Source organism: Xiphophorus maculatus, chromosome 3, assembly GCF_002775205.1.
Source record: "Xiphophorus maculatus strain JP 163 A chromosome 3, X_maculatus-5.0-male, whole genome shotgun sequence".
Lineage (NCBI taxonomy): Eukaryota > Metazoa > Chordata > Actinopteri > Cyprinodontiformes > Poeciliidae > Xiphophorus > Xiphophorus maculatus.
In genome coordinates, this window is record NC_036445.1 from 27,563,940 (window position 1) to 27,585,790 (window position 21,851).

Genomic DNA, 21,851 nt, shown 5'->3' on the forward strand with positions numbered 1-21,851 from the left:
CGATACTCGCTAGTCTTTTCGTTTTGGTTTATTTTTTCTTTAAGCAAAAGTAATTCATTGCAGCGGTGAAGATGTTACAAGGAGGAGAACGAAGCATTTCTACTGAAGTTATCACGGGTACCTAATATTTAATTATACAAATTTAAAGTAAATTTAATCTGTGATTTGTTTATGGTTATATTAAAAACACGACATTTTCTAGTTGGATTTAGTGCACTCTTCGTGACTTAATGCGTTGTCCTGCTGGTCACTGAAGGCAACACGAGCTAAGCGACAGGAACGTATTTAGCGGACTGAAATATCCAGCTACAGCTGATGAAAAGAAGAAGATACATTCCCATGAATGGACATATCGATCTTCGTTTGCCGTAAATTGACTTCCTGTTCATTTGTTTTTGTGTGTTTTGCTGTTAAAGCTGCCAAGCGGAAGCCAGCGGTTCATGTTTGACAGCTCAGCTTGTCTGAATGTTAGCTAACCCCAGCTATTTAACATTAGCCACCTCTGACAGAAAAAACTGCTGCTTGTTTAATGTCACCAAACAAAATTCACGTTTTAGTGTCACGTAACTGAAGTTTTACAGAAAACTGTCTGCTGGACATATACTACTGACAGAGTGGGGATTTTCCATTTACAAAACCAGACGAGTTTTTGGGCAAGTTCCTTGTTTCATGTTTAGAAATATTCTTACCTTTTAACAACTTTAATTACACCACTGCTGTCTAATACAAGCCCTTCCCCCAAAGATTTTTTTTGTTTATTTTATCTTGGATCCTAAAATAAAAAATATATCAGAGTTTGTGTAAGGTCGAAAGTTAAACTTTAACTAAAGCTGACAGTCGCTCAGATATTCTCCCGAATAGTGGTGCTGCTGATTGACCTACATAGACGTCAGACAGCTTGGCTGCTGATTGTACCTGTCAACAAACCTCCAACATGGTGGTCACTGATGACAGACCGACCTGCCCGTTGTAGGCTGCTCTTTAAGCAAGGACAACTTTGTATTTGTGACTGATTTAAGATAAAGTCTATATAATGCAGTTGAGTGTCTAGCAAAAGTATTTACACCGCCTAAACTTTTCCTCATTTGGTCCCAAAGTTTTATGTATTTTCACTCTAAATGGAGCTCATTTTTGTTCAACAATGACTTCTTCAGATTCTCCTGGGCTGTGCAGCTCCTCCAAAGCTTCTATGGGCCTTTGGGCTATTCTCCTTGCATAGCCTGTTAGTTTAGGTAGATAAATGTTTTTATTCTCATTACTTTTCTTTAGGCTTGGACTTGTCTAGTTTTGCTTCCCCCTTCAACTCCACTCAGTTCCTCAGCCAGTAGCAACTAGCACACACCTGGTGGAGGATCTGAGCAAGCTACTTCTCAGTGAAAAAGTTGTTTAAGTGTTAATATATGATGTTTTGATGACTTCCTGAAGGTGGAGTTTCTGAAAGAGCAGGTGTTTCTATAGAGACAGAGGCCCAATTTCAAGGCGTTAAATTACAACATCAGATTTTTTTTACGTCATATGCGATATTTGTAGCATTTTTCTAACAACTGAAGGTAACATAGTTACTTGATTGTGCTATAAAATGGCACTCTGTGCCTGGATAACACTTGAACATTTCTGCACATGGTCCATAATTAGCCAAACGGCTATCTTTCATCTGCTGTCCTTCGATGATCAGTAATATGTCTCGCTAAAAACAAGGTTCCACAAAAGTAGGTTAGAATAACTTTGCTACACAAATTTTGTTCAGAAGTACAATCAGTACAAACAGTAAATGAAGAAAACTACAACACAATTATTATAAAAGTTATAAGAAATCGCTGAAACCAATCCTTCATCCAGACGGCAAAAACACAAATAGTTCAGTGGTTGGATTAGAAGAAGGTACTTATCATTCAAGATGTTGGCAAATCTGATGTGTTATCAACTAATTTTTTATTTGCTTTTTAAATGGATTAATCAGATCACTGGATTTTATTTTGGTGTATCAAACTAAAAGGGATTTGAATACAAATAACCCCCCACAGATTTTCCAGTTGTTTCAAGTTTTCACAACTTTCCCTGTAAAAGGCATTGAAGCATGTAGCTGTAACCTGACACATGGGGAAAAAGTTGAGTGTAAATACTTTTACAAGGCACTTTGTGTATTTAGTGTGATTGACAGCTGTTGTACTCTGTGCTGTGTCAGACTTAATGTTTCCTCGTCCCACTCATGGATGTGTTTGTCTCTGCCTAACCCCACAGGTCATGCATGCAGCCGGGCCGCTAGCTTGCGTTTTGTCCGTCCCCAGCCCTCGAGACAATGCGCTACCCGTAGCCGGAGGCTCTCCCTTCGTCTAGCCTCCGTCTTTCCCCCCTCTGCCCCCGCCGCTCCCAGAGTTCCCTATGTTAACCCTCTTGAGCATGTTTTACTATATATGTCTGCGGCGGCGCTCCAGGAGCGGGACTCGAGGCGAGGCACTGACCAGCCGGCGTGCCGTGGAGTCGGGCCAGCGGGCGGTGCTGCCGGTCAGTGTGGTGGTGGAGCAGTACGCCATGGAGGTTCTGGACTTCAGCTCCCACTATGGCAGTGAGAACAGCATGTCCTACACCATGTGGAACCTGGCCGGGATCCCCAACGTTTACCCCAGCTCGGGGGACTTCACGCAGACGGCCGTGTTCAGAGCCTACGGGAAGTGGTGGGAACAGTGCGCCAGCGCTCCCTTAGCGTTCCGCCGGACCCCCGACGGCTTCTACAGTCAGGATTACATCGAGCTGGGCTTTGAGAAGCCCGTCTACCCCACGGCGGTGGAGGTGTTTGAGACTTATTATCCTGGAGCCATCGTCCAAATCCTGGCCTGCTCCCACAACCCGTTCTCCCAACGCCCGCCTACTGATGTCAGGTAACAGCCCCCCCAGTGATGACATCCTGAAGCAACTTCCATCAGCAATAACTAGAACAGGGTTCCTGCACTAGCATGGCAAACGTTGGCCATTGTGGATAGGGGAGGAAAAAAAGAGGAGTAAATTTCAACCAAAAAGCTTCAACATTTTCTGGAAAACAAACAAACAAAAAAAAAACAAGGAATTTTTCTGAGTTTGAAATGTGAGAAATTTTCTAGAAAAAACTGTCATTTTGAGATTAATTTCAGAAATATTCAAGAAAAAACATGGAAATTTCAGAGTTTTTTGAACATTTTCAACTTTTGAAAAGTTGCAAAAGTTGAACTTTTTTGACATTTGAAACAAAAAAAAAATCCTTGTTTTTTTATAGAACATTTCTCAGATTATAGTAGAAATTTCTGAGTCAGAAATGTTCTAGAAAAAGCAAGAAAATTTCAAAGTTTGAAAAGCGGAACATTTCCTAGGAGAACAAACTCAGAAATTTTGAGATTAATCCCAGACATTTTCTAGAAAAAACATAATGTAACTTAGTTACTTTCCAAATCAAGTAATCGGTAATCTAACTCAGTCACTTTTTCAAGGACTAATCAGTAATCCGATTAAAGTTACTTTTTCAAAGTAACTATGCCATCACTGTTGACAATTACATAATAATGCAAGTTTTCTCTCTCAGAGAGAAATAAACGTAAGTTTGTAAAGAACAACTAACACTTGAACTTAAAAAAACTTTTAATATTCAAAATAAAACATGACAACAAAAATCAATAAACAAGAGGGAAAAAAAACCCACAAACGAAACCATAATTTTGGATTATGGATTATGGATTATGATTTTACTTTAAACAAAATTGACCTTCAAAGAAGGTTTAATGATCAGCTTGCAAATTATTGAGCTAATTTTAATTTATCTTTCAATTAATTGATTAATTTGTGTTTAATAATACATTCAGTAAGCAGAAGCAACAAACCAACTTCTCATGCTAACATCCTTTAACACGCAATCATTAACCCTAATCAGCCCGTAAAACCTTGTGCGATGCTATGTGTGCTGTCTGTTGTCCAGGTGGGAGGTGTTGTGGTCAGGAAAGCCCACCAAAGCGCTGACCCCACAGTCTCGACGGTTCTCCCCGAAAATCAAGCACATCAACTTCCCCACCAATCTGCTCCGCCTGGAGGTCAACAGCTCCCTGCTGGAGTACTACACCGAGCTGGACGCCGTCATCCTCCGCGGGGTGAAGGAGAGGCCCATGCTCGCACTTTATAAGATGCCTCTTATCGACATAAGCGACTTGAGCGACAGCGAGGACGAGATGCCTGACGGCGGCGGTCCTTTCAGACCAGGAGGAGACGGCAAGCAGCAGAGGACGGCCAACGGCTACTTTGACAAACTGCCATATGAGGTGACGGCGGAATAAACACACTGCAGGGCGCCGAGCAAAGCACGAACGTCAAAGGAACCTTAATGTTAAAGGGGCAGCGTTATGTAACATCGACTTTGTTGAGCTTTTCATCATGTTACAATGTTGTTCAAAAACAAACCAAGGAGGATGAAGCTCCTCCTCTGAGCTGCAGTTTCCAAGCCGGGCTCCAGCATTCCAGCTCCTTCAGACTAGCCAGCAGCAATTAGCAAACACCCGATGTTACTGCGCATTTGCTGAGCTCATTATAGGAGCCACTTCTCAGGCAACGCTGATAAAATTTTGCTAAAGGGTTAATAGGAGCCATGTTGTGATGACTTCCCGAAGAATTAGTTTCAGAAAGAGCAGGAGTTTTTAAAGAGACAGAGGCCCGATTTCAAGACATTAAATCACAAAGACAAATTTCTTTTAAGTCATGTTTTATATTTATAGCATTTTTATAACAACTGAAGGTAACATGGTTACTTGATTGTGCTATAAATTTGCACTGTGTGCCTGGAAAATGCATGATGCTGTCCCTTTAATGTTCTTTGATAAAGTCACTTAGAAACTTCAACTAAAGTGTTTGATTTTCACAGCAACAGATGCAGAGAAAGGCAACTTTTCCAATTAAATCATGCTGAAATGATGAGGTTAACTGCATTCTTGTTGCTGGAGTCGCTAATTTAGAATCTCTGTTTGCAATAACACAAACACTGATCGGTTGATTTGTTTATTTATTACAAATCATACCTTGCTAACAACATTTACCAACATGTTTTCGTAACTTCATGCATCATTAGTGGAAAACACGTTGCCTGTTACGAAACACGATGGTGGCAGAATTATGGTGTGGGGATTCCCGTATCACGCTCTACTCTGTTGTTCTGTCAGGTGGCACAACAATAAGACACACTGAGGTTTGTGACCAAAAGGATTAAAAAGTTAAAAGTTTTACAAATACTCTCCCATGTTCCTGCATTCCTCACAAACACATTAACGTGTTGGGGCGCCGTCCTCGTCCAAACAGGCCGACCTCGCGTCACGTTGTCTGCGGCACGCTTCAAGAAAACGCCTGTGGCGCTCGTCCCATCTGCGCGCCAAACCGCTGCCATTAAAGGCGGTCCTCACACACCGCCGCGTACCCGCCTCCGAAACACAATACAGCTATTATCCGTCAGCCGACACCGGGCCAGAACGCGGCACGTTGTTGGTCCGCCGCGACACACTCGCGCGGGGCCAATCGCTCTTTGTCTGCGAGAGAGGCAACACAAACACAGAGCGGAACATCAGAGCCGTTTAGATCTCTCCTACATAGAGAGGAAGCATTAATCTACGCTACACACTTCTACTTATTATCCTTCAGCTTTTTACCGTCACTTAAAAAGAGTTTTCGCTTTTCCTCGCCTCTCCTTTCCTGACCCTTCTCTCTCCCCCCTCCCGGTCTTGCCGTCCTCAGCTCATCCAGCTGATTCTGAGCCACCTGACCCTGCCTGACCTCTGCCGTCTGGCCCAGACCTGCAAGCTGCTGCACCAGCACTGCTGCGACCCGCTGCAGTACACCCAGCTGAGCCTGCAGCCATACTGGGCCCAGCTGAGTGACGCCTCCCTGGGACACCTGCAGAGCCGCTGCACCCTCCTCCAGAGGCTCAACCTGTCTTGGACGGGCAGCCGCGGCGCTCTCACCCTGACGGGCTTCAGCAGGTCAGACTAAAACGACCTCGGGGGGAAAAAAAAAAAAAAAGACTCGCAAGGACGAACAGTTTTAAAGTTGGCAGAACGGCAGACAAATATTCTAAGTCCAGATTAAGAAGGTTGTTCTGTTTTTTTTCCCCTTTAGTTTCATGAAGGCCCGCGGCCTCAGCCTGGTGTGCCTGGAGTTGTCGTGTTGTCACTTCCTGAATGAGCCGTGTCTTGAGGTCATCGCCCAGGCCTGCCCCAAACTGCAGGAGCTCAACTTGTCGTCGTGCGACCGCCTCCACCCGCGGGCCTTCACGCACATCTCCAAACTCTCACTCCTCCGCAGGCTGGTGCTCTACCGCACCAAGATAGAGGTAGGTGTTGGTCACCTGTGGACTGCAACAACATGTAGAAGGCCCACTGTTACTGAGCGTTTTTCAGAAAAACCGAGACTTAATTTGGCAAATCCTTCACTTAAGAAACCATTCAAGCATTTGCTTTCGTTTTGAGTCTTTGTGGTTTCCTTTATGTCCTCTTCACCCCCAGTAAAGATGTGTAAAAAGTCTTAGAATAAATGGAAGTTTTATTCAGTTATTCTGAAAAAAACTGTGAAACCACATTTAATTCACTTGTGGCTTAGATGTTGGCAAAGTTAATACTTTGTGCAGCCACAGTCTCTTGCCATAAGAAAGCTCTTAGTATTCTCATGTAACATTTTACAAGGTTGGGGTGTACACAGATTCACTGCCAGCAAAAAACACCCAATGTTTACTTAATATAACTTCATATTTCAGAGTTTATTTTTAGGTTCTGAAGGATTTCAGTACAGAAACAGATCCAAAGCACAACGGATCCTCCTCCGTACTTCAAGCTGACCCTTAGGAAGAGTTTTAACATACTGCTGCGTAAAAGCTGAATTTGTAGTCTCAGCAAACCAAGGCTCCTGTTAAAGCTGGAGTGTGTAAGTTTTATAAAAATTTGTTTCTTCACATATTTTCTTTAAAACTATCACCATGTCGTCAAAGTGTAACATGAGACAGATAATCTGTATAAAGATGGATGTCCTCCACTTCCACCCCGAGCTACTATTGCTGTTTGAAGAGACTCCCGGTCAGGAACAGCCAATCAGAGCCTGGAGGAGTGTCTTAGCTCCTGTCAGTCACGCTCGTGTATGCGCTGCTAAATGTGTCAGTGGAGGATGAACAACTTACTATTTCAGGAAAACTGTTGATCTGCTATCGTCGGTGGTTATGCTAACTAGCCTTAGCATTCTGAGAGCGTGTTGACTTTTTGAAAAGTTTGACATTCTAGTTACTGGCCACAGTGTTAAACCTGTTAAACATTGTACTGTAATTAGTAAAATAATAAGAAAAATATGAATGTTCATTACAATGTAAGAACTGGTTGGGGTACAATCGATTATTTGTTCATGTGGTTCAATTGTTTGCTACTACTGCAGTTACACATACATTTATCAAAAGGCTTTTAGCAAATCTTTTAGATGAAAGTAGTTCCTGTTTTTATTCCCACCTCTGCTTTCTTGTAAGTGTCTCTCACTTAACAGGTTCACCTTTAAACCTCTTGAGGTATCGCTGCCTCCTGTACGCCCCGCCAATAACAAAACACGTACAGTACGGCTTTAATAAAACTATCAGATTATTTGTCGTAAAACGATCCGGCTTCTTATCTGATGGCTCGTGTTGCTCGCTGCGTACGCTCCGTGTCAGCTCCGGGTCCGCGGGGCGTGCGTTCAGGTGCGGGCACGTCCAAGGAGCGTTGTTTTCGTGTCGCGCCTCGGCGTTTTCGGCGCGCTATAGACAGAGCGGTTTCTGCGGTGGAGCCGGGCCGTGCGCCGCAGGTTGTTTACGCCGCGGACAGACAGTGAGAGCTGTGTGTCTGCCTGACGGGGGATGGGGGGATTCTGACATCTCAGCTGTCATTACCCTGTCAGCGCTCTAATTAAATGAGTAGCTCACCGCAGAGAGAGAGAGAGAAAGGCGTTTATAAAGATGCCAGACTGAGTTCGGCGCACGCACGCACTCACAAGAGGCTTTCACTTTCATCTCTTGACACTTTCTCCTGCCACAGATGTACACGTGTTGGCAATCGGCGTGTTGAATTTCCATATCTGGGCGCGCGCCGCAGCGCCACAGGAGAAGGCTCCGTCCTCGGCTCGCTTCGCAGTGCGTAGAACTGATCTCCTGGGCTTTATTAAATTCCTTCAGATGTTGATTGGGAAGACAGACGTTCTGTTTGAAGGAAGGTCAGATGACATGACTGACTCAGCAGAATGCAACGCTGCGATTTAGATGTGATGTTTTGTCATCATTTTCACATTTAAAGGGGCAGTATCATATAAATGTATCCTTTTTTTTAAGCTTTACATCATGTTGTCATGTCATTCCCTCATCAAAAACATACCTGGAGTGTTGCCTTGATTCTTTCATGCAAACATGCATGAATTTAATCTCCATGGCAACCATTCAGCTGAGCAAAACGCCTGATTGGACCTAGCGCCGCCTGCTAGGACGAAGCTCCTCCTCTGAGCTGTGGCTGCCAAACTTCCACGTCACGGAGGGTTTGTCCCCCACTCAGCTCCTTCAGACTAGCCAGCAGCAATTAGCAAACACCTGGTGGAACTGAACATCTGCTGAGCTCATTATGGGAGCCACTTCTCAGTGCAACACTGGTAAAAACGTTGCTAAAGGGTTAATAGAGGAGCCGTGTTGCGATGACTTCCTGAAGGCGGAGATCCAGAAATAGCAGGAGTTTTCAAAGAGACAGAGGCCCAATTTCAAGATGTTAAATCACAAAGTAGCATTTCTTTAAGTCATGTTTGATAAATGTAGCATTTTAATAACAATTGAAGGTAACACAGTTGCTTGATTGTGTGCTAAAATGACACTATGTGGCTGGAAAACACATAAAACCGCCTCTTAAAATTGCCTCTTACTTTTTTCTGCTTTTTCTTTTTTTGTTGTTTTATTTGTGTTTTTCCTTTCTTTTCTTATGTTCTCTCTGTAGCAAACAGCCATCCTCAGCATCCTGACCTTCTGCCCTGAGATCAGACATCTCAACCTGGGGAGTTGTGTGAGGGTAAGAAAAAAAACAAATCAAATAAAAAGCTGTAAATGTGCTTCTGAGAGCCACTTTTTTAGACCCAAAATATATTGGATTAAAGTAAAACAGAGATTCCAAGATAAGAAACCATGCTGATTTAGGTCATGAGACCTGAAATCAATTTGTAGTCTGTGGTAAAACTTGAAAAGCAGTATTCAGTCAGTTTCTATCCAATCTAACTGAATCTGAACTATTTTGCAAATAAGATTTACCAGAGTGATTAAAATATCTTCCAGGTTCAGTGTCAAATGTTCTTTGAAAAATTAAAGATAATGTATGATCCAGCAGAATTTGTTAAAGCTGCAGTATGTAACTTTTATAACAAAAGGGTTTTTTCCCCCCATATTTGTTAAAACTGTCACCATGTTGTGAGAATTTCATATGAGTCAGATGAGCTACCAGTCAGAGCCAGCAGGAGGGGCTTAATGTTGTCAATAATTCTTGTATACATGCTGCTAAATGTGCTAACGGTGGAGCAACAACTTACTGTTCCGGGAAAACTGTTTCACCATCGTCATAGAATGAATGCTAACCAGCTTTAGCATCCGGTTGTGGCAGGCGTTGTTGTGTTGAACCAGCTGTAGCGTAGCAGAGAGAAATTAGGAGGGTGTGAGCAGCACATACACACTCCTCTTGGCTTTGAACACCACTAAGTTATTTCTCACTTAGTGGTGTGTTTCTGCAGTAAGTGCTGGGAGGAGGCAGAGGAGCTCCTTTTTTTTGTCACATATTTTTTCACAGTATTATTACAACATAGTAAGAGCTGATTTTTAAAAATAAAAGTTCCAAACTACAGTTTTACATTCCTACTGCACACACCTGAGGAGATGATCAGAGTCGACGTCCGTCTGTCTCTGCAGATTGAGGACTATGATGTGGTTGCCAGCATGCTGGCCACTCGTTGCCGCTCCCTGTGCTCTCTGGACCTGTGGCGCTGCAGGAACCTGACGGACCGAGGCCTGGCCGAGCTCGTTACCGGCTGCAGGTAAGCAACGCAGCACGACACCACGCTTAGAGCGCTGCGCGTACCCCGGAGCAACGGCACCTTACAGTTTGACGTTCTGCGGCGGCTCAGGACGTTGGAGGAGTTGGACCTGGGCTGGTGTCCCACCCTGCAGAGCAGCACCGGCTGCTTCCAGCAGCTCGCCCGCAGCCTGCCCCGCCTGAGGAAGCTCTTCCTCACCGCCAACCGCACCGTCTGCGACTCGGACATAGAGGAGCTGGCCGCGGGCTGCCCGGCGCTGCAGCACCTCGACATACTGGGTACGCTTTGTGTTTGGACAGCTACTAACGTTGCACATCACCCTGTTTTGATTTTATTAATTTTTTTTAAAGTTAATTGCTTTGGGCTTGTTTCAAATGTAATGGACACGGAGACGAGAAAAGAAAGGGAGAAAAGGTCTAAAGGAAAAGAGGAGTAGAAGAGAGAAAGAAGCATAGATAGAATGTGACAGTCTGCCTCTAGACCTGCAGAAAGAGAGAAAACAAAACGGAGAAACCACAACAACAAACATATATGCATGTATAATATAGCGGTTTAACATCACTGGAAAGTACACGGTGCAAAATGTATTTAGTTAGCAGCTGCAGCCCAACTGAGAGTATCTGCACACACACACACTAGTGGAAAGAAACCCAAACCTTTGACCCAACTCATACAGATCAAAGGCAACTCTACCAAATTCTGAGGAAAGGTATGTAAACTTCTGATTTGAAGACAATAAAAAAAATCTCTCTCATTCTTTATTTAGCAAATAGAATTAATTTAGGTCATTCTGACTGACCTAAAACAAGAGAAGTGAGGTGCGATTTATCTTCAGACAGTGAGGTTTATTTGGGTGCATATAAACTTGTGGTTTCAAAAAAAGGGACGTTCGCATAAAATCCCACTAAGCTAGAGATTTTTTTTTTGCAATTTCGAAAATAATTCAGTTAATTGTGTTGAACATGGTCTCAAAACAACAGCATTGTTGTTTGTTTCGATAACTTCTGGGACGATTTATCGTCCAGCTAAATTTGCTATCGCGTAAGAAGGTTTAAGGCGTATGAATGCATTAAAAATGTAAGATGGAAAGGTTGATGATGATAAATCCAGTTGCACATTAATCTGTGAACTAAGTAACTTCAGTTTCATTTAAAATTAGCTCATAGTTTTGGATTTCAAAGTCTTTTGCTTTATTCATTTATTTTTTCACCGTCAGGAACACGGTTGGTGAGCGCTGCGTCTCTCAAGAAGCTCCTCCAGTCGTGTCCTCGGCTTGTCCTGCTGGACGTCTCCTTCTGCTCACAGGTGGACACCCGGGCGGTCCAGGAACTCTCTAGCCTCTTCCCCGGCGTGGCCATCAAGAAAAGTTTTACTCAGTGACCCCACGCCGGCCGAGAGGCGTCACGACCGGCGAGAGGTTCACCAGCGGGTTCTGGCTCCGCGACGGGTCCGAGTCACGCCGAACGCCGGGAGGAGCTAACGTCCTCGTAGGGGTCGGACGTCGTCAGAGAGATTCTTGGGACTTTGACTGAACGGACAAGCAGCCGGCCTTCAGACTGTACGACATGACAAACCTTCTTTGTTATTTTGCTCCGCGCTCCGAATCAGGGTTGTTGAGCTCTTCTCTTAATCTGACACTCAACGTCTAGGTTTTTTTTTTTTTGTTTGTTTGTATCGCCAAACACCAAAAGGACGAGAAACTCGGAGCGACGAGCGGCACGAGAAGGAAGCGACATCCGTGCATCGTGCTGCTTGCTTAGGTGAACAAAACCTGTTAAAAACAACTTCTTTTATTTCAATCACAGTAACACAACCCAGGTGTTTCTTTTTAGTGCCTTGTCAGAATGATCGGGTGCAAATGTTCTCAGTTTCACAGCGTACCACTCCTGGTTGCTGCGATGGTTTTCAGAATAACCAGGAATTGTGTTTTAAGCAGTTGTTTGTTTGTAGAAAACAAACAAACAAAAAAACTGCATAATTTATGTTCATTTGTGAAATAAAGACAACAATTTTGAGGTCCTCAAAAAAAGCACCTTGTTTCTTGTATTTAGAAGCAGACTTAGGCAACAGTTTGTTAGTTTATTTATTGCTTATGCCCCTTTTCTCCTTTTTTTAAAAAAAATAAATTGATATAATTTACTGAAAATCAACTTAGAATTTTATTATCAAGTACTTGGACCACAGTGAGATGTTATCGGCCTTTTAGTTAAACCCTAGCAGGAGGGAAACGAATAATAATAGTAATGGGGCGTGCTGTGGTGGCACGTGGTTAGCACGCCCCACGTTTGGAGGCTTTAGTCCTTGACGCGGACATCGCGGGTTCGACTCCCGGTCCCGACGACCTTTGCCGCATGTCTTCCCCCTCTCCTCACCCCCCCTTCCTGTCTGCCTACTGTTGAAAAAAATACGAGCCACTAGCGCCGCAAAAACTCTTCGGAGAAAAAAAAAAGTCATATTAATGATAATAATAATAATAATAAAACAGGATTGGTGTGTTTTAAGCTGAGAACATGCAGCATATGAGCGTCTTTCTGCTAACGCCCATCATAGTCGGGTTCACACTTCCTGCTTCTGTGTTGCCTCAGGCTGAAAGGTTGAATCAGAGGGAGAGGGATCGCTGCAGATTCATTTAGGATTTTATGCTGAAAAAAAGAAGCAATCAGCGACCTTGTTGCTCATTGGAAAAGTATTTGCCCCCTTACAGATTTCCCGTCTTTTCTTGATTTCTTTTTCTTCTTCTTCAGACCATTAGACAAACGTTAATATCAAATAACTGGAGTAAATAGAAAGCCAGTCTTATTTGTGTGAGCCTTTTCGCTGATTCCAGCCGTGATCCTTTTTTACGTCAACGTGGAGAAATTTCGGATTCTGACAAAAACAAAACCATCAAATTTTTTTGGTTTGTTTTTGAAAACATTCAGAGGTGGACTTAGTAAGATTTGGTCATGTTTCCAGGCAGAAAGAAGAGTCTGTCACGTTGCAGCAAAGGTCGTCAAGGACCTGAAGCAGAAAACAGACCCACAGCATCATACTGCTGCTACCATGTCTGATGGTTCGAAGTCAGAATATTTCCTAAATTCACAGGGATTTTATGTTACATGAGACCATGTAGTTTTGAATAGCTTCTCTTAATGAATTAATGAAATTTTTATTTACAACAGTAACATTTATTTGATGATGATGGGCGGGGGGGGGGGGGGGGGTTAAAGTGACAGAAAAACAAAAAAAACAAACAAAAGAAAAGTGAACAAGTCTGCAGGGGGGCAAATACTGATAGAAAAGAACATGATCAAACTTTCTCTATGTATTTTTTTCTTTTAAAATGTAAAACTCAAGCAGAGTTGAAAAATCCACTGGCATCAATTTGAAAGTTGAACTGGTTGGAAGTAAAAGTGGTAGAGAAAGAACACAAACATAAAGCTGTTGATTTAAATGGAATCTTCTTGGTTCAACCAAACGATCAGATTTTTTTTTTTTTTTTTTTTTTTCTGTTTTCCGCTACCGTTATACCATTACAATAAAGATTCAGACCTTCAGTCGGGCCTTGTTTGGTGCTCCTTTTTCTACCGCTTCCTTTTCCTTCCATTAAACTTTCCGTGTACGTACATGGATTTCAGACTCTCTGAATATTTAGCTTCTTCAGCAGGGGCGATTTCTAACGTCCCCCCCCTTGAGAATTCATCACCGATAACGTTTCCTCGTGATGTCAATAAAATGAAGGTCATGGTTGTGAAGGAGCCCTGCCCTTTTAAACCAAGGACGGTTTGTCAACGTGTATCAAACTCAGGGCTTATCCATTCTGTACATAGCAAAATGTACTTTAGCATCATATTGTTGTTGTTTTTCTTTAATAATGCAAGTTACTTTACAATCAAAGGACAGCTGTACTGTAACTTACAGTAGACTGAGTCAGCTTTAACAACAACAGTCACTAATGTAAAGAAAGCAGAAACGTATGTTGATGTTGTTTAGAAAACTCTGCCGATTATTTATTTCAGTGACTGAAACTTTGGGAGAGTGAGCTTGAGAAGTGGTTTTATTCCCCCCACTCTTTTTTTTCAGTAAGAAAACTTGAACTTTTCTTCGAAGGACCTGGTAGTCGTAAATATCTGTGCCTTATTGTCCCGTTTGAATGTTGCGTGGTTGAGTTTAGATTGTCGCTCTGAAGCCCCTCCAGCCAAAGGAATTCACAGTGTCCTGCTGAATCGGGGCCCTGGGCGGGGTCCGAGCGCTCCGAGCGCCGCGCATCAGCCATGAAAATTAATATGCAAAAATGACATTTATTTATACTTTCCTGTGCGGTGCGCAGTCCAGCTGAGTTCACTCTGTAAACACTGCTGGCTACATTTGTCGTTAAAGATGTGCAAAAAGCCTTCGAATAAGTTCTGCGTTGATTTGGTTGAATATTTTTTTATCTGTATCGGGTTAAAAACACGTTTTCAATTCATTGATAGACGATTGTATCCATAATACTTTGCACTCTATCAAGATCATTGTGGCTTTTGGAGGAGAAACATCGGAGATCCAACGCCGCGCTTAACTTTGGGAAGGATTTTTCAGATCTTTGTTTTATGGATTGTCTGCTGCTGTGCTGCTGAAACATCCAGAAAGTCCTTTTTTTTTTCTTGCCTCTCTCCCAGACAACTGGTTTGCATACAGATAACATCCGTATACCTGAAAATTGTACTAAAGAGTAGCACTACTACATATTTTTACTCACGTAAAAGTAAAAAAAAAAGGTAGTCGTCCAAGAAATGACTTGAAAAAGACTGAAAAAAAAAATTCAAGTGATCAAAATGTTTAATATTTGAAAATGATGAAGTTAAGGTGTCAGCAGCCGGGTGTTCTCTCTGGGTACTCCGGCTTCCTTCAACAGTCTGTAAGGTTGAGTTGGTTGTTTGTCCTGTGTGCCTCTGTGTTGCCCTGGCAACCTGGCATTGACCAGTAACCACCAGAGCAAACGACCCCCACCTGCAGATCGATGCCAATAAATATTTTTTTTTAATCATTCCCCCATCATTGAATAAATGTACTAAAATTAAATACTGGATCTGAAAAAAAAAGTGAATTTATTTCAAGGCTTTTTACACCTGACTCCCACTTCCGGTTCCGGTGTTAAGGTTTTCCCTTCTTCTGTACCTTTAAAGTAAGCAGAAGAAGAACCAACCCAGTTCTTGTCCTGGTAAAACATTTTGTCCAACAGTTAACGATATTTTTCCCAGGTTTATTAGGGTGGTTGGTTGAAAACCTCACATTTAACCTTTACAGGTGAAGTCAGTTATTTTGATAACTTTTTTCCCCCTTCATTTAATACCCCCCAAACTCAAGTGTATCATTTCAAGTAGATGTGAATTAAAGTATCCCTGTAAGAACACATTGGATGTCTACAGTGTACAGCTAATGACCCTCTCATGTCACGTGTGATCAACATTTGCACCGTGCGTGGTGGTTGTGGAAGAAGGTTGTGTGCTTCACCGGCTCGATGGTTTGAATAAACTGGAGAGCTGCTGACTGACGCGTCGTGGCTTCCATTAATCCTCACAGTCTTTGTTTTGATCACAGATATTATGAAGAAACCAGAAAACAAAGTGGCTTCATTCCTGCAAAGATGTTTTTTTAACTTCAGAACACCAATGCTGCCAAAGCAAATGTAAACGTATCTCTTCATCGCGTTGTGATCGGTAGCTCAGCTCAGGGATATTCAGGATGACTGACTGGGTAGCTGTAGCGGAATGATCCTTTTTGCCTTAACCCCTCTGCCATTTTACAGTCTATTAATACCAGAGGGAGAAGTGACATTAGCTTGTCTTCTTAACGGCCTTTTAATGAATTGTTTATGCCTGGTTTAATGATGTATATTGTGGCCCTGTAATGTGCCCTAATGACGGAGAACGAAGCGGCCTCAGCTGAAGTATTAATTTGGACTGCCTCCCCAATGATTATTCCTCAGCTCCTAACTCCGCGGCTGAGCGCAACGTGATTCATGGCGGCTTCTCGCCATGCAGCTACGGCTTGATTTCTCGCTGTCACACTCCTCTATGAGGCTGATGTAGTACCCAGGGGATCCATAGCAATTAGTTGAGTCTTTTATTTGTGGTTGTAGAGCTCTCAGATGAGAGCAGGACGCATCGGCACTGGGGACACACAGCAACTTGTAGAAGTGTTCACACCACTGGAACTTTTTCACCTTTTGTCAGAGCGCAGCTACAAATTTCACTGGGATCTTATGTGATAGACCACAATACAAAGTTAGCAATGTGATTTTTTTGGGAATATTTTTTTCACATATAATAATTGGAAGGCTTCTTGTGTCCTTAATCTGGAAAGGTTTAGATGAAAGCATATTCATGAATATACACAAGTCAAAGACTTGTAGCTGCTCTTTAGAACTAAATATTTAGTTCAAAATAAATCTTTAGCCAGCTAAATACTTAGCTCTAAATTAAATATTAAGTTAGCTGACCTACCTAAATGTTTAGTTTAGAGAGCTCAACATGTAGCTTCAAGCTAAATATTTAGCTTCAAAATATATTTGTTCGCAAATTAAGTGAGCAAACAAAGCACTTAGCTCCAAACTAAATATTTAGCGAGCAAAATATTTTGCTTCAAAATAAATGTTAATTTAGTCCGCTAAGTGGTTAGCTCTCAACTAAATCTTTAGTTGGCTAGATAGCTAAATATTTAGCTTAAAACTAAATGTTTAGCTTCAATCTGTATTGTTAGCCAGCTAAACACTTGGCTCCAAACTAAATATTTAGGTAGTGAGCTAAGTGATTAGCTTCAAACTAAATGTTTAACTCCAAACTAAATATTTTACTTGACAGTGAAACCTCACTACCAAAAGTGATTGAACACAAATGTATACCCCACTTGTCACATGGGGTATCATCATTGTGTCATTTTGGCCTATTTCAAGTCGCACTGATGTTTACGTTTTAATGTCACACAATGTAGAAAAGTTAAAGGGTTTACTTTTACAAATGGACTGAACTTATATTGCGCTTTTCCAGTCATTTTGACAACTCAAAGCGCTTTACACTAGAGTCACATTCACAAACACACACATTTATACACCGATTCGCAGATCGGTAGGCAATTTGGGGTTAAGTGCCTTGCCCAGAGGCACATCGACATGTGGCAGGAGGAAGCTGGAATCGAACCTACAACCTTCCGATCGCAAGACAACTACTCTACCAAAGAGCCACAGTTGAGGCACTTTAAAGTTATAAGTGTTCCTCATTGGTGATAACAACAGCTGGTGTGTAAACCAGGGAAGTGTTGGGGTGGCACCACAAACTTTTGCAGCTCCTTGCGTTTTAGTTTTGTGTGTTTGGCTGTGCCTCCGGCAGCGTCCCCTGCCAGGCAGAGCGGGAGGACCGGCCTCGTCTTGCAGGATGTTGCAGTGGGACTCCTCTCCTCAGGCCTGCCTGAGGGAGGCCTCCCTGTGATACCTGTCATTATGCGGCTTGGCGTCCCTTCTCTAGTTTCCCCCAGCTCAGGCTCTAATAATGAAGACATCCCTGACAGCTCGCACTGTCGTGTCTAAAGCTTATTATGTTTTGATATGTCTGTGTTTTTTTTTTCTTCTTCTTTTTTTGTTTTTAAATCCAGGATATCGAGAATGTCAGAGCTCGGTTTCTCAAATCCACTTAAGCCCAGAAATCCGTGTGCAGCTTTCCTTCGCCATGACCAAGTCGGCGAGGAGAAACCGTTCTCATTTGCACGCGCCTCAGTCTGACTGTGATACTGCCGTATAATTACTGTAAACAGGCGACGGCGCGCAGAGGCTGCTCGCAGATCCAATCCGACTCTCAGTGAAGAGATGAACAGTGTCGCTCAGGATCAGGATCGCTTGTCTCATAAAAGCCCGTGGAGGCTCGAAACAACGCGTCTTTGTTTGCTGCCTTCTAGAAAGAAAAAAAAAAAGGATTTTACTGAAAGGAGAGATTTGGTCACGCCGCCTCTTTAAGCAAAACAACTTGTGACCCTCAGACATCGATATTAGAAGGAATTAGTTTCTCTTTCTCAAAGATAGCTTCCTTTAGAAAATTAGCTGAAGCGTGATGTGCCGTATTCCCTTCATCCCTCTACATTTTTGGAAAAAAAAACCCCAACATATAAATATATTGACTCAACATTGACATAGTTAAGAATAAAGTTTTAACAAAACACAGTGAAATGGTGTTCGTGTTTGCGGAGGTTTTTATGTGACATGAGGTCAGAGGTCGTTAGGGTCCCACACACACAGAGACCGGCAAAGTAAAGTTCACTTAAAGTAAATTTTGCTCAAATGTAAAGTACCTCGTAAAGGTTTTCACTTCACCTGATTTTTAAATATATTTTCTCACATTGCAATCACAAAATTTAGTTTTGTTTTTTTTGTTTGTTTGTTTTTTTAACCAGAATTTTAGCTGATGGACCAACACAAAGTAATAAATAATAATCATAAAGCAGAAGAGACATAAATATGTTGTCATTTATATTAAAAAAGTGACTTTTTGTGTTTGTGTTCACCGCCCTTTACTCTGATACCCCTAAAAATAAAATCCACTCCGACCAATTAGTGAATACCAGGACAGGAACGCAATTAGCATAACTAGCTTACCTTAAATCTTACCTGCCGGAATGAGTGACACGAAGAAAGACATGAGACGCTTTAAATTAAAAATTTTGCATATCACCCTCAACCATTACCATTCTCACAGTAAAACATGGTGGGGGCAGCATTATGCTGTGGGAATGCTTGTCATTGGGAGTTCGATCCTGAAAGACGACCTGCTGGAGGCTCAGCTTCCATCAGGACAGCAACATAGCGAAAAAGGGTTTAGATACAAGCGAATTCATGAGTTAAAATGGCCCAGTCAAAGTCCAGACCTGCAATCAGTTGAGAATCTGGCAGGACTTGAATAAATGCTGTCCATCCCATTGGAGTGAGATTTTCTGTAAGAAAAAAATGGACAAACGTTTCTCTCTCTCTCGATGAGTGAAGCTGGTGGAATCATCCATCTAGATGGAACTGCAGAGAAAGATTTTAAACGGGACTGAACACAAACGCGAAAGGTGCAGGTATCTTTTTCCTTTCACGTCACAAATGACCATCTATTAAATCCTAATGAAATTCATTCAGGTTTGTGGTCATAAATGGTGAAAAAGCTCGAGTCTCTGTAGATTTTATGTGATCAGATTTCAGCCATGCCAAACCTCCCAGGGCCCAACCTCCAGGAGGGGCCCCCACCGCGGATGGCGTGTGTGTGTGTGTGTGTGTGTGTAGGAGGGAACGCGGCTCGGAGACGAGCGCCTTTTCGCAAACAGGCTCAGCAATTATAGTCCGAGTAATTACGCGCTGAAGGGGGAGACACGCTTCGCCCCGCTGCTCAACAAAGTTCATGTGAAGTTATAATTAAACAATAACTCGTTTACAAATGAACGCACACGCGCATTTGTGTACTTAAGTGTGCAAAGAGTAATTAGCCGCGATGCATCTGAGTGAGAGTGAGCAGCCGCAATGTCAAACGGTGGAACCACGTTGAGGCTGTGAGGGTGAGTGTGTGTTTTGGGGTTATGTGTGTGGTGTGAAGCGTGTAAGACAGACGCAGTACAGATTGAAGGAGTGATTGACACAGAGGCTCCAAGGTGGACATGTTGTTTGACTTTGTGCTCAAAGAGAAGAAGAAAATCTCTACATGAGAGGCCATGTTTTCATATTTATGTTGTTTAAGCGGCGAGTCATTATTTGCTCCGACATGCTGATCGGTTACACTTTCTTCTGACAACGTAGTGAAATAACATAATAATATTCCACTTTAAAAATGACAGTTTTATGTAAAATCAACTTTTGAGAGCTTTGCATCATGTTGTAACGTTATCCTCTCATCAAAAACAAACCTGGAGTGTTGCCTTGATTCTCTCTTGGATGTTTGAGGAATCCTTTTATGTCCCATGGCAACCATTCAGCTGGGCAAAATGCCTGGGTGGACCTAGCAACGCCTTCGAGGACAAAGTTCCTGCTTGGAGCTGCAGTTACCAAGCTTTGACTCCCACTCAGCTCCTTCAGACTAGCCAGCAGCAATTAGCAAACACCTGTTGAAACTGTGCATCGGCTGAGCTCATTATAGGAGCTACTTCTCAGTGAAACGCTGGCAAAGGCTTAATAGAGGAGCCATGTTGTGATGACTTCCTGAAGGCGGAGCTTTGGAAAAAGCAGGAGTTTTTAAAGAGACAGAGGCCCAATTTTGAGGAGTTAAATTATGACGTCAACTTTCTTTTAAGTCATATTTGATGTAGTATATAACAACTGAAGGTGACATAGTTAATTGATTGTGCTACAAAATGGCACAAAATACATAATACTGCCCCTTTAATACATCCGTCATGTATAAAACTGAAATATATTTTGTCTAATTATAAAAAACCCCCCAGAATATAATTTTGTTATTGTTTAGAAACCAACCCACCGTTTTGATTCCAGTTCGCTGAGTGATTTCTGAGTGGCCCCTGTGGGCCAGCAGGGCCAAACCGGAGCCCCCACAGCGCCATCTTGCTGAATTACTAAAACATGGCGCATTTTTAGAATAAGCATCAATGAATTTCAGTCAATTTGCATCATTTTCATAGAGGACATTTATAATAAAGTTGTTTTCAACCTTACGTCAAAATAATAAATCTATATTTTCTTATGAGAAACATTTTAAACCTAATATTTGTAAAAAAAATAAATAAATAAAAATAAATAAATTGGAGAACATTTTAAAATGACCGAATTTCTGATCAACTTAACTACAAGCAACAAACAGCCAAAAAAGCTTTCAGTTCAATGCTTTCAGGAAAAAAAAAAATACATTCAAGGGCTCTTGGGGGCCCTCTGCTGACCTGGAGGCCATGAGCAGCGGCTCAGCTCACATATATCATCAGTAAGTTCTTCTCCAGCCAGCTCACAGTCTCATATTGGATGTGTTGTTTTGATGAGAATTTCATATTATCCATAATAATATTTTAAAAATTTAAAGGAATTTCATATAGCAGCTCAGCTTTCCTCCCCACCAGACAGATATCTCACCAGGTTTCCTCATGTCTGCCGTCAGTGAGATTTCATTTTAAATTTTGTATTTTCGCAGCTTCCAGAGAAACAAAAATTATTCATACCCCTGGCATATTCAGGTAAAAAATAGCAAAAAAAAAAAACCAAAACAAAACATTTAATTTAATCAACAGGTTCCTTCTGTCTGATGGTACTTAACGTTTAGGAGGGAGATTAAGATTAGGGTGATGGAAAAGAGGCCATCTCAACCTCACCGACAGCTGACCTCCAAAAGACAAAAAAAGGAAAATCAAAACACCAAAGGAGATTAAAAATAAATGGCTGCTCAGTAATTATTTGAGAACAGCTTGATAAAGTTTTTCTCTGTTATTTATTGGCAAAGCTGTAAACAATTTTCAACATTCTGTTTTTCAATAAAATTACAGCTTTTTTAAAAAAAAAAAAAAAAATTATACTATTTTACATCATTGTGTTAACCTTTGTCACGTTGCCCATCAGAGACAAACTTAAAATTAAATTAAAATCATCTTGAAATGAATTCTGCCAGAGGTGTGAATAATTCTGGACTGAACCGATTTTAAACATGGCACCATTTCATCACCTTGTGTCAGTAAAATGAGGCAAACCTGGCCATAAACGACCAACTTTGACCCATTCTGTTTCATCTGAAAATAATTCTCATTACCTATTTTCTATAGACGCGTTACCTCAGACGGAGTTTATAGGTACAGTAAGTTCACGGCACTTTGAG

General features: G+C 42.0%; 1 protein-coding gene across 1 annotated transcript; it reads left to right on the forward strand.

Moving 5' to 3' along the window:
• The first annotated feature begins 256 nt into the window (after positions 1-256).
• fbxl4 (F-box and leucine rich repeat protein 4) lies at positions 257-12,381 on the forward strand. The gene is made up of 9 exons (XM_005807504.2): positions 257-368; positions 2,242-2,879; positions 3,944-4,280; positions 5,737-5,981; positions 6,118-6,331; positions 8,982-9,053; positions 9,938-10,062; positions 10,153-10,340; positions 11,279-12,381. The coding sequence occupies exons 2-9, from the start codon at positions 2,383-2,385 to the stop codon at positions 11,440-11,442; spliced, it is 1,842 nt and encodes a 613-aa protein (XP_005807561.1). The 5' UTR covers positions 257-368; positions 2,242-2,382; the 3' UTR covers positions 11,443-12,381.
• The last annotated feature ends 9,470 nt before the right edge of the window (positions 12,382-21,851 follow it).

What these genes read in the sequence shown, in the direction of transcription:
- fbxl4 (XM_005807504.2), top strand. Translation starts at nt 2,383, where the DNA reads ATGTTAACCCTCTTGAGCATGTTTTACTATATATGTCTGCGGCGGCGC. An exon ending in TCTACCGCACCAAGATAGAG is followed by an intron (nt 6,332 to 8,981) that starts GTAGGTGTTGGT and finishes TTCTCTCTGTAG; the next exon opens with CAAACAGCCATCCTCAGCAT. An exon ending in GCAGCACCTCGACATACTGG is followed by an intron (nt 10,341 to 11,278) that starts GTACGCTTTGTG and finishes TTTCACCGTCAG; the next exon opens with GAACACGGTTGGTGAGCGCT.